The following is a 13743-nucleotide window of genomic DNA, read 5'->3' on the forward strand; positions in this document are numbered from 1 at the left end:
TAGCCCATACCCTACTCCATGTTCAAATGGCTAAGCATTATTAGAAACTATTCACGAGTTTCTCCCTGACCACAATATTCATTACAAATCATGGACCTGTTTGACAATGAGGTATGACATCTACTAGCTCTATGCAATATTTTAAATGGAATGGCAAGTTGTTTTGTGATTTTTTTTTAAATAAGAAAGGGGGAAATTATGCTGAGGCAATAGTTCACTTTTTGAAGAAAAATTTAATTGACCCAAGGCAATATTTTTACTACATATACAAAATAACAAACAGATGCTGACTTATTTTGACTGGCTTCCAGATGCAGTGACCCATGAGGTTAATACTGACCATGGTGATGCTAACTGTCCTAGTAAATATATTCAAGAGATGCCAACCAAGTGTGTTCTGGTTTTCTTTAGTTCATTTTTCCCAACTTGGAAAAATATGAACTTTTTAAACCAAGTTCTTGAATTGGTTACACTTCCTTACTGTCCCCAGTACCTCTATATGATTTGAAACTATTTAATCCCCATGAGAATGTTTGGCTTTAAGAAATTATAGGGAGTGAGTTTTGTAAAATACTTTCTTTCTGAAAATTCTTCGGATAAGTTTAAGAGAAATTCCATTTTTCATATCACCTCTTGGTCATAAAACTAAAATATTCTGCATTGGCTGTTATCTATGAAGAATGTTTTCTGGAAGTCTATTCCCACTATAAAACATGCTTTAGTGCAGTAATGAGAACTTGAAGCTGCTGTTGCTGCACACATATATTCAAGAGGGAGGAGATGTACTAAAAACCACAAAGAAAAACCACCCAAATCATGATTTTGGCACAGTGCTTCCCAATCATGGCACATACTGCAAGGAACAAGTAGAACAGGATAGAAGATTTAGTTAGCTGACTAAAGACAGAAGACACAGGGATTTCCAATATCTTGAACTTGACCTTGCTAAAAGCATCCAAACTCTCAAGTAGGACAGTTCTGGGAAAGGTTTCCCTAAGCATTACCCACAGAACTGTCTGCAAGTTTATCTCAGCACGTGTTGTGTTGATTGCATACAGAAACGTGAAGTGTCTGAGACATCGTTCAGATTTGTCACCTACCTTTTACACTCTGGAAAAATATTTGACTTATAAACGTAATCTACATATGTTTTACCTTCAGTTTTACACGTAGAGTTTGGGAATTTTATATTAGAATTACAATTTCACATATATAGAAGAGGCTTCATTCCATTCTGTGGCTGAAATTTTCACACTACTGCACCTGCCTACCATAGTGATCCAAACCTCTGCTTAGACATCTTCATGAACGCAGAACTCATTCAATCTATCTTGGAAAAAAATTCCAAATAGTTCTTTTGTTATATTTAAATGAAATACGATTTGCACAAATTTCTCACTCATTTACCACATTTTAATTCTTGAAGATGTTCATATAAATCTTAACATCTCTTTTCCTTGAGAATACTTATGTTTGAAAAAAGTATCTTGCTCCACCCAACCCATCACTTCTATCATACTACACATCCCAGCTTCTTCTACTCTTTCCATATGACAGTCTTCAGACCCCTCTGTACCTGCTTGCTGGCTTTGGAGTATTTGGATTATTTGCTTATCTGTCTTCTTTCTGAAACATGGTGTCTGGGTATACTTGATGAGAAACAGTGGCACAGGATCATAACCTCTCTTATTCCATACAGTGTGCCTCTGCTTTGCAGCTTAACATTACACTGACTTTCTGGCAGTCATATCACACAGTTGCTTCACTCTGAGTCATTTTCACTCATGATGTCATAGAGTCCTGTTTCTCCCACCCTAAGCCCATGAGGCACATTTAGATCCAAGTGCCTTTTATTTATTCTCATTGAATTTCATCAACTATTAAAACTTGTCAAAATTGTTTTTCACTTTTTATGTTACTCATCTTTAGGACATATCAATGACATGTATGAGAATCATTCCTTCCATGTCTACAGCTTAGTCCTCTGTGGCTTTGGGTATTTCTAAAATCATGTAGCACATCACACACTCTGACTACCTGCGTGTGATTTCTGAAGAATAGGATTACTGGAGAGTTGGGCTTTCAAGGAAAAGAGAAAACAGCTCTGTGTTCTGTCCTTTAATGTGAATCCACAAAGTAATCCTGCAGGCATCGTATGATGACCAGCAGGGCCTCCCCTCCCGGAGGTTGAGTGATTCTGTGTATATCCTCAAACCTCAAGGGCTTCAAGAGCCAAATTTTCTTATTAAGCATTTTATCTCATATGAAAGTACTGCAGTGTATTCAGAAATGTTAACCTCTTCAAAGGGGTTATATTATCTAACAGTACACTTTGAAAACTACCTGTACTTGCCTGGAGCAGGTGGTCTCTAAATGGAGATTCAAAATGCAACATTACTGTAGGAAATCAAGTTAGAGTTCTGAAAAATGTAGCTGTTTATGCAGGAAGTCTTCAGACATAGACGGTTGTCTAAACAAGTTTCACTATAGTTCAGCTAAATGAAAATAAGTCTTACCTTTGCCCACACTTCAGCTGGACCATATGATGGCATTTAAGTATAAAAGAATATGCTTTCTGATTTCTGATTATGACTGAGATAAATCCTAAAGACAACAATATCTGTAAAACATGGTCCCTAGATTGCAAAATTCAATGGTCAACTCAGCCCTTTCTTACAACTCAGTAACTGTTAACACAGTTGAATGCTTTATTCTCCTGAAAACTCTTTCCTCCTTATGCTTATGGGCTGTCCCTGTGTCAGGGTTCTCCTCTTGTTTTACTGGCTGCTCCTCCATCATCTCCTTTGCTTCCAGTTGTACTGCGTTGAAGGTATCAGTTCTCGTACCTCTTGTGTTCTCTGTGTCTCTATATTCATTCTTGTAATCTTAGTCTTGTCGCTAAAGTCCCTTCTATGCACTGAAAATTCCCAAGTTATTAACCCAGTACCTCTCATTGAACCTCTGGGTCAACTACCTATTAGTCACCACCACATGGATATCTTCTAAGGCATCTCAAATAAATATAAATTCCCACCCACCCCCAATGTGTCCCTGTAGTTTTCTCCCTCATCTCTACAAATGGAAACCTCTTCAAGGTTTCTAGGTGTTTGGGCCAAAAAGTCTTGTTTGTTCTAGAAAATTCTACTGGTGCTACCTTCAAACTATTTTGAGAATCTTATCACATCTCACCACCACACACTAGCACTGCACTAAGTTGTCATCATTTGTCTCTTGAATTACTACAGCCCTGTTCCTATTTTCTTTGGTTTTTGCACAAATGTCATTTTCTGAAAGAGTTCTTTCCTGAGTTTTCCATTTAAAATTACAACTCCACCTTTAACTTCTAATCTTCCTATTTACTTTCTCTTCCTAATTTGTCTTATGCCAAGTGATTACTTACCTCCTTGCATATTATATTGTTTGTTTCTTTATCTGGTGTGTCTTCCCTCAACTGGAATACAGTATAAGCTTCTTAAGAATAATCATCTTTATTCCTACTATATCACCAATGATTTTAAATGTCAAATTTCATTTTTTCACATCTCGGGGGTTCTTTGGAGATAATGCACATGGATAGTATTTCCACATCCATGTAATCCCGACTGTTCTGACCACAGGAAATGCTGGATGGGTTCAGTACACTGCTTTCTCCATATTTCTCTCTCTACAATGCCTCTCCTTCTCCCCAACCAGGACCACAAGAGAGTCCTCCTCTTCTTTTTTTTATGCTATATCTTTTATTATGTGGGTTTCATCTCTAAAGAAGATTTCCAACTCTAGTTCTGAATTTTTGTCCTTTTCCAAAAATACTTAGGTTTAATGACATGTCTGCTTCATGTCTTCCAACTGGCATATATGACTGACCAAAAAAGACTGTTTGCAGATGTTTCATGAAGTGTTCTTGCCCCTAAAACTTCTTCTAGCAAATTGCATTATTAGGTGTCTGAAATTTTACCATTTAAGATCCAGTGTTTTACAGCAGTGATGGGGAAGTTCTTTAGTTTATCAGTGCAGAAACATGGTGTTTTTTGCTTAATGAACTTCAACCATAAAGTATAAACCAAAATGCAGGTATTTTAACTCAGAAAATGAGTCCAAATTGCTATTATATTGAATCATTCTACCCTGAACTTGAAAAAGGGTGTAAGAGTGTGTATGTCTATAAAATGTTCAGGTTCTGTCCCTTCTTACTTTTGAGTCTTAAAGTGTTTCATTTTTATTTAGCCTCAATTTCAACACTGAAGAGTATGTGGCAGGCAGATTTGGCCAGGACGACTCTGTTGGATATGCTGTCTTTAAGGTTGATGAAAATCATGGACAGAACTTCAGCCTCTCCATGTTTGTGCGAACACGTCGACCATCAGGCTTCCTTCTAGCTTTGGAAAACAGCACTTATCACTACCTTCGTGTCTGGCTAGAGCACGGCAGACTAGCATTGCTGACTCCAGGCTCTCCAAAGTTTCTCGGAAAATTGGTTCCAAATGACAGAAATGTCGACTTAATATCTCTGAAAATCAAGCCAAGTAAAATTGAACTGTATCAGGCTTCACAAATGCTAGGATTTATTTCTGCTCCTATGTGGAAAATCCAAAAGGGAAATGTTATCTACATTGGTGGCCTGCCCTACAGGCAAGAGACTGAAGTTAATGGTGGGTCCTTCAAAGGCTGTATTCAAGATGTAAGATTAAACAACCAGAATCTGGAATTCTTCCCAAATTCAACAAACAGTGCATCCCGCCATCCAATTCTTGTCAACGTGGTCCAAGGTTGTCCTGGAGACAACGTTTGCAAGGTAGGATTATTCATATAACTATGTACATATTGTATGCTAGATTACTGTTTTATGAGATATACAACTTATTAAAACAAATTCTTTGTACATAATGTCACAAAGATGCAGTCACTGACCCACCAACCAAAGGATAGCATTTCATCTATATGTTCCCAGAAAGACAGGGATTTACATTGAGGCATAAAAAGACAGCTTTGCTCTGGCATCCTGGTGTATCAGACAACCAAAATAACTCTGGTTACATGCTTCTCCTACCACCACAGCAATCAAATTACTTAACAAGAATAGTGTCTTAATTCCTAAACTCTAATGACATCCAGAGTTTTAACTCAACTCTTTTGGGAAGGTCTCTTTATCTTGGATGCCCAGCTCCTGTTGTTTTAAACTTGTGTTCAGTCAAAAAGGATAAAAAAATCTGAAAGGTAATTTGGATTTAAAATCCTCTGAAATATAATTTTCAGAGCACTTTTTTAACTTTACTTCCTTTGTATCCTCTTCTAAGAGGTGCCTTAAATACATGAAATTGTCAGCTCTGCGGGAGCTTTCAAAGGAAAACAAGGGAACATACTGTACGTGTTGAACATTTGTTGAGCTCCAAATGTTGTCGTACCCTACACTTGGTCCTAAATAGACACAAATGAATCACTGTGACATTATTTTGGAAACATTTCTAATGTACCTGACACTACTCCACAAGTATCAATCCATTTAATTCTGTTTCAGGACAACTGTATAAAACAGGCATTGCCATCACTATGTTATTTACAGATAAAGAAACTGAAATTTAGAAAGGTTCTGTGAGGCTGGGGTGTAGCTCAGTAGTACAGCACATGCTCAGCATGCACATGACCCTTGATTCAATCCCAGTACAAACAAAACAAACACCAAGAATAACAGGTTTCTGTAACTAGCCTACATCATATGTTAAATAGTAGACCAGTGATAAATACAGTCCAGGCTCTAAGATTTCTTTGGATTTCTTTTATTTTGAATACTTTGTAAGGGGCCTTGGAAGAACTGAAATAGTAATAGTATGTCTCTGATTCATAGGCAAAGCAAACAACGAGAGAGGGCATGGAACTGGGACCCAGAGGAATTAGGCACCAAGCTTCACTATTTCATTTCTTTATAGGACCTTCAGCAACTGGAGGGACCTCAGCTTCCTCATCAGTAAAAACAGGAATAATAATTCCTACCTCATGTGATAGTGCATGTGAAAGTGCTTAATAATTTGTAAATCAGAGAGCACTGTTATACTTCAAAGATCTTTCTTGTGTTATAGATGGATTTTATATTTTCTCTCTCCTCCTTTTTCTCTCCTCACCTCCTATCTCTAGCACCCATTTCCCAGCTTCTCCTTTAGAAAACTGCTGACAATGGCAGCAGTCAGTTTAATTTGATATAGTTAACAGTGTATATCAAAGTTTACAATCTAAGGATGTGGGGAAATTGGTATTTTTAAAACAAAAGATGCATGCTCTTGCTCTTCATATTTCCATGTTTAGTTTCTATTGCTCTTTCAAGCTTTTGATTTCTCTTCTGCTCAGTCCAACCCCTGCCGCAGTGGTGGTGTCTGCTATACCCTGTGGGACAACTTCTGTGCCTGCTCTGTGAACACAGCTGGGAGAGGCCGTGAGGAATTCGCTGGTGTGAACTCAGCCCCTGTCCTCCCACTGCCCACTGCCAACTGGTGCCCCAAGGCTTTGAATGTAGGTAAAGTTCAAAACTATCACCCACCCAATTAAGTTGGCATATTTCAGTTGTTCAAAAAGAGATAGTAAAAAAAGAATACAGACACAGTCAGCTTTTTGAAGAAATTTGTGTTGTTTCCCTATGTGAGTGTTCTGATAAACCTGGCAGAATAAATAGTACAATGGCCCAGATAGGTCTCTTGCCTCTTCCTGCCCTGAATGTCTGGATGGAAAATTAACATTGGAACACAAAACCTAGATCCTTGGTTATTTGAAGGTAACGTGTGAAGAATAAGCAGGTGAGACTTACCTTCCCTTTCCTCATGACTGGGAAATATGCTGGTATTAACATTGCTGCCATTAATTAACTATGAAACTTGGGTAATTCATGTAACCTCCTTAAGTAATCCAAAGATTTCTCTCCTATAAAACAGCCTGAAAATATCACTTTGTAGGTTTCTTTGTGATGATAATATACTATTATGCATATAATCAAACAGGTTAGGCACCAGGTTGAGGTTTGCCATGACCATTTCTCTCCATGTGAAAGATTTTCCTCCTCCCTTCAGTACTCAAACACACAATTTCTCAAATGTTAGCAATTTGAATATTACATTCATAATTTTGACATATTCACATACTAGCCATGCTATCATTTTTATTGTCTTCTCTTCTACTTCAAATAATGCACAGCTTAATCAATAGAATCATTCTCAATAGAGTCTAATACTTTATTCACTTCTCCACCTCCTCACCAGGCTCCAACATACCATCATCTCCTTCACCTTCACCTCTTTTCCACCAGAGCTTCGCAGGTTCTCTTCATCCCTGCACTCAAATTTCAGCCCAAATGTCCTCCCATGTGGCTTTTCTTTATATTTTTTACCACTCTCTAATATTGTTACATGTATACTGGTTTATTTGCTTATCATTTCTTTCCTTAGTGGAATATAAGCCTCACAAGACAAGGATAATATCTGTGTGGTTTCTCAAGTTACTATTATACCGTACACTGACAATAAATAAATGAATAAATTGACTTATTTTTCTTCAAAATAACTAAATATTTTTACTTAACTATTCTAGACATTAAGTATATCATCTGCTTACATTAAAAATATACATGAAATACCTTATTAAAACTCTGTCCTAAAATAATGGAATGGAACTTGAGAACAAAATGTTCTTTGGTTTTATTATCAACATTCTTCTTAGATCTGGCCCAAAGCAACTGAGGAAGACAAGGCATTTACTTTCATTTTTCTATATTTGAAAAAAATAAAATCTACAACAATCTTTGTGAAGCACAGCACATTGTACATATATTTGGAGAAATTCTCTATAGGAACATATATATGCTTATACTCATCTTTAAAGAATATATACTATATAGAGATAAAAATATGATATGTTGGCATCAAGAATGTAACCTGGTTTTTAATGTGGCACAGAAGTTTACTCAGTGGATTTATTTTTGTGGTGCTGAGAATCAAACCCAGGACCCAGTGCATGCCAGCGAGGTGCTTTACCGGTTAGCTACACCCCCTCCCTGGCACAGATTTTAATTCAACATTTTCCATTGTTCTACCTCTGAGATACTTGTTTAAAATGATTTATTAACTATGATTTTATTGTTCATCTTTTGACAGAAATACTAAAGTTGCTAGTCCCGCTTTGTTCTACAACAGGATTCAAATTATTCTGAACATTTTCACAGGGGAACAAAGATTGGGTTTCTAAAATCAGTGATAGCTCAAGAATGGGCAAGAGTGACTGAGTCACATGACACCTAAAGCAGCTTAGGACTTGAACACAGCCCCTAGTCAGAAGTGTGCTGAATCTTTATTGCTACAGCATTGCTGCTATAGAAAGACTAGAACGTCTGTCACTAACCCCCCAAAATTCCAACACTATTCTTTTTAAAGTATGACTTACTTTAGTGAAGAGACAAAAATGTAAATCAATAGAAGGTTTGCAATAGGAATTGTGCACCAGTTTCCTGATTGCAGCTATGAATCTAGAATTTGTTTTTGCTTTTTTGGTACTTTTAAATTTATGCCATCTTATGATTGGATTGTGTTTTCTTTTCAAATAAAAAATATTGAGAAGATTAAGTCTAAGAGAACAACATACTCTTAGAGTATGTCTTCATGAGTTTGTCTTCAGAACTTTAATCATCTGTATCACTGTATCTTATCAAAATTTAAAACTCACCGTAGACATAGGTGTTTATTATGTCAAAGCTCCAGGAAAAAAAGAGTTGAAAAATAAACATTGTGTGTATTGTAGTTTTTAACCAGATCACAAAAAAGTGACCTCAGTGTTTTCAGCAGAACTGGTGAAATAAATTTATATAGTATTTATATAGCAGATAGTTTACTGCTATGGTTTCTAATCATTGCTTCACTTTTCAAAATAAACGATGGAGTTCTTTTTTATAGACTATTTATTTAATACTATTTACTGAGCATCTACAAGATGTCAGGCACTATTCTATGCATAAGAACTGAGAGATCCTAGACAGAAAAGTCTGTTCTCATACAGCTCAGATGTAGTGCAGAAATACAGTCAAGGAGCAAGTAAACAAGCAAAATAATTTCAAATAGTCACAGGAGCTGTTGAAAAATAATAGTAATGGTATAGACAGTGACTGCAGGGAGGAAATTATTTTAACTTGGACAGTCACAGAAAGCTTCTTAGAGAAGATGACATTGAGCAGATATCAGCATTGAGGAGGAATCAGGTATGGGAAGGCCTGGGGGGTGGATTTTCTGGATTTAAGTAATAGTAAGTTAAAAGGCCCTCTCTGGGAACAAGCTTGTTGTCTTCAGCGAAGAGCAAGATGTAACATGTGAATGAGGAAGAGAGTGGAAGGAAATAAATGAGAGAGTTAATCAGAGTCAGGTCACACAAACCCTGGTGAAGGTGCTGAGCTAAGAAGAGGCGGTTACGTTCATCCTCATGCCAGGTAAGGAAGAGCACTAAGGAGTAATCAGTCTACATGAAAGATGGCAGTCGCTGGCTGTAGTGCCAAAAAGTAAGCTAACAGCAGTGTTTTAAAGTCAGTTACTACTGAAGATGGGAAAATGAGAACAGTGAATCAACCTCTGGCTGTGTAATGCTGAGATCACTGTGACCTGAGAAGTGGTTTCAGTGAAGTGATTGCAACAAAATCCTGAGTGGCTTGTATTAAAATAAAATAGGAAATGAGAAAGTGAAGAGTGAGAATATGAAAGTATCAGAAGTTTAGATGATAATGAGAGTAGAGAAATAAAGCAGCAGGGTAGGGGGATGTCAGTGAGTGCTTTGGGATCGTGTATGTCTGTGATTTTTTTAAAGATTCGAAAAATTATAAAATATTTGTACATTTATAGGAAAAAAAATAGGGGAATGAAAATGTCGAGCACAGAAGAAAAAAAAAGATGCACGGAAGAATAATGCCTAACGGGTGCAAATGAACGGGACACAGCCATGACTGGGAGGGTGACCGCAATGAAATAAGGACATTGCATCCATTCTAACAGGGCGGAAACGCAGGAGATCTGTACCTTGTCAGTTTTACAGGTTTCACAGAAAGCTAAGGCTGTTCTTATTTCTCTTATCTTCTCAAGAATGTATACAGGAGATCGTAGCCCAAGATGGGGTTGGATATTTTAAAAGATAAGACAAGCTGTGAATTAATGATCCTGTAGAATAGGAAAAACACTTTTAATGGAGAAATGCAATAAGATTGCCCAAAAGTGCTATGCTCCCGTACAGTGTGTGGGCGTAAAGTGGGAACAATTGACGTGGCTATTTTTTCCCAATCACATAAAGCTACTTGGTTATAGGTAGACAGATGGTAGCTTGGCATAGAATTGGAGTTTCACCAGGTAAGTAAATCAGTTATTTGGAATGCTACTTCTGCCTGCTGGCCAGCTTAATTGGAAGCCAGATTGTACTGTTAACTTGCTGCATCACCATAGCTAGATTTGTTTCATTGTGATGAGTTTCTTTATGTACAAAATGGATAATCGATGCCTTATTTATTGAAACAAATGAAAAATAAAATTGCAATGGCTTACGCTTTGAATGAAAAAGAAGCATAGAGTTTGGATTTTGGTGTCAGACAGTCCACTTTTAACACTCAGCTTTATTATTTATTTATAACTATCAGCAATAACTTAGCTTCTTTGAGTCTCAATTTCTTCTTTCACAAAAGGAGGATAATAATAATGCCTATGTTCAAGATTTCTGTACTAAAAATAATATAAAAGCAACTAGGACAGCACCTACTATAGCGCGTAACAGTCAACATATGATGTCATTAACATAATGATCATTATTATTAATACTGATATTAAGTAAAATTATAGATTTAATAAAGTTAATAATTAATTATGCCTTCTCTCTTTAGGCGTTGGAAATGCTGTTTTGAATGGACAAAGCAGTGAAATATTGTTCAGAAGCAATGGGAATATTACCAGAGAGCTCACTAATATCACATTGGTTTCAGAACAAAGGATGCAAATGTGAGAATACTGCACACTGAAAATGAGCCTGCATTTCTTAATATTAGCATTCAAGATTCCCGATTATTTTTTCAGTTACAGACTGGCAGCAATTTCTATATTCTGCACCTGAGAAATCGGCAGGCAGTGAACGATGGCACGTGGCACCAAGTGACTCTTTCCACGACAGATCCATTGGCCCAGGCCTCCAGGTGGCAGATGGGACTGGACAACCAAACAGCTTTTGTGACCAGTGCAGTTGCTACTGGAAGCCTCAACTTTTTGAAAGACAATACAGACATTTATGTGGGTGACCGAACTACTGACAACAAGAAGGGCTTTCAAGACTGTCCAAGTACAATAGAAATTGGAGGCATTTATCTCTCTTACTTTGAAAATGTTCATGGTTTCACAAATAAACATCAGAAAGAGCAGTTTCTCAAAATCTCTACAAATTCAGTGCATACAGGCTGTTTGCAGTTAAATGCCTACTACTCCAACCCCTGTTTGCATGGAGGAAATTGTGAAGATCTCTACAGCTCTTACCGCTGTTCCTTTTCCTTGGGATGGTCAGGAACACACTGTGAACTCAACATAGATGAATGCTTTTCAAACCCCTGTATCCATGGCAACTGCTCTGATAGAGTTGCAGCCTACCATTGCAGGTGTGAGCCTGGATATGCTGGTGAGCCTGGATATGCTGGTGTGAACTGTGAAGTAGATATGGGCAATTGCCACAGTCACCAGTGTGCAAATGGAGCCACCTGCGTGAGCGACACTAATGGCTATTCTTGCCTCTGTTTGGGAAATTTTACAGGAAAATTTTGCAGGTGAGCCTAAAAGTCCATACCAAGCTTGGTTTTTGGACCTGTACCCTACATTTTCATTGCCAAATTGGAAAGCTCTCTCCTCAAGGTATACATATATATTATCCTAAACAGGGATTAGCTTTGGTCACTTCCATCACAGTTTGATGGTATAAAGACAAGATTTATTTTGCTGAAATGTCCTACGAGTATGGAGTATTTTAGCCAGACAGTAAGCACAGTGTTCTCTCAGTCACCATTGTTGGAATATGTCTCATGAATTAGGGCCCAGGGTCTGACAGACTAAGGCTTCAGGAAACTAATACATTTATAATACATTTACAATAAATACAAAAAACTGAATTTTAGCATTGTTAGGGAAGGCAGGACTTTTATTACTAAAATAATGCCCTGTTATTTCAGTCAGATAAATCTATAAAATCCTAAAAAGACTACATTACAGAATTATTTCAAAAAGGTAAAATGATGTCTGGCAGAAAAATATAAAATGAACATGTTTTTATAATTTTATTAGCCACCAATTAATGAGAAAACTAGTAAGCTATAAAAACCAGTTCAGCAACCACTATGGAAATCAGTGTGGAGATACCTCAAAGAACTAGGGCTAGAGATCCCACTTGACCCAGCTATTCCCCTGCTGGGCATCTTCCCAAAAGAATTAAAAGAATCATACCACAGCGATATATGTCCACTCATTTTTTTTGTTCTGTTTTTTGTTTTGTTTTTTTTATTAAATTCTTTTATTGGTACATTGTAGGTATACAGCACATTTACATTTCTCATTGGGAATTGTACCTTTACATGATGCATCTTGGTTCTTATTTTTTCCCCATTCCTAGCCCTCCTTTCACCCCCTCCACCCTTCCCTATTTACGAAGACTTTATTTCCATTTTCTCCATTTCTCAGCATTTTTCCGTTCTCTTCTTTCCTTTCCCCTGCCCCTCCCACTACCCCTACCCCTTTGGACCTTTTCTTCCTATTTTGCATTATCGATTATTCATTCTAATCATTGGTACATTTTAGGTATACAATATAATGACATTCATCATTGGAAATTTGCACCTTCACATAGTCTCTCTTGGTTCTTATTTTTCACCCTTGCCCAGCCCTCCCTTCAACCCCTCCAGTCCTCCCTATTTACAAAGATTTTGTTCCTATTTTTCCATTTTCTCATATTAATCCCATTCCCTTCTATCCTTTCCCCTAGCCCTCCCACTTCCTTCCCCTTTGCCCCTTTTCTTCCTATTTCACATTACCTATTATACATTTAGTCCTTATTTACACTTTCAGTTTCTTACACTAGAGAAACTATTCAGTATTTATACATGTGTGTCCTATTTATTTCACTTAAGAGTATGGCCTCAATGTGCATCCACTTAGCTATAAATGTCTCTAATTTCTCATTTTTTATGGCTGAGTAGTACTCCATTTCATAAAAAAGCCACATTTTCTTTATCCAGTCTCCAGTGGATGGGCATTTGGGCTGTTTCCAAGTTTTAGCTATCACAAACTGTGCTGCTATGAACATGGGTGGACATATATCACTGTGGTATGATTCTTTTAATTCTTTGGGTAAGATCCCCAGCAGTGGAATAGCGGGGTCAAATGGGACTTCCAGTCCTAGTTCTTTGAGGTATCTCCATACTGATTTCCACAGTGGTTGCACCAGTCTACACTCCCAGCAGCAGAGGAGCAGGGTTCCTCTTTCCCCACATCCCCGCCAGCATTTGTTATTGGTTGATTTCATGATAGCAGCCATTCTTTCTGGAGTGAAGTGGAATCTCAGCGTTGTTTTCATTTGCATCTCTCGAATGACCAGTGATGTTGAACTTTTTTTATGTATTTATTTGCTATTTTTATTTCTTTGTCTGAGAAATGTCTGTTCATTTCAGATGCCCATTTTTGGATTGGGTCTTTACATTTGGGAGGTCTGATCTTTTTA

At 37.3% G+C, this 13743-nt stretch overlaps 1 protein-coding gene across 1 annotated transcript in view; it reads left to right on the forward strand.

Annotated features, from left to right (window-relative positions):
- The window catches only part of Crb1 (crumbs cell polarity complex component 1), a 139128-nt gene that overhangs the window by 81403 nt on the left and 43982 nt on the right, over positions 1–13743 (forward strand). The window contains 5 exon segments of the mRNA XM_087193860.1: positions 4245–4792; positions 6340–6430; positions 6433–6501; positions 10880–10966; positions 10969–11803. Of these exon segments, the coding sequence (XP_087049986.1) occupies positions 4245–4792; positions 6340–6430; positions 6433–6501; positions 10880–10966; positions 10969–11803 (1630 nt within the window).

Source organism: Heterocephalus glaber, unplaced genomic scaffold (assembly GCF_053883595.1).
Source record: "Heterocephalus glaber isolate CG9 unplaced genomic scaffold, H.glaber_assembly_v1.0 deba00001600, whole genome shotgun sequence".
In the NCBI taxonomy this organism is placed as follows: Eukaryota; Metazoa; Chordata; class Mammalia; order Rodentia; family Bathyergidae; genus Heterocephalus; species Heterocephalus glaber.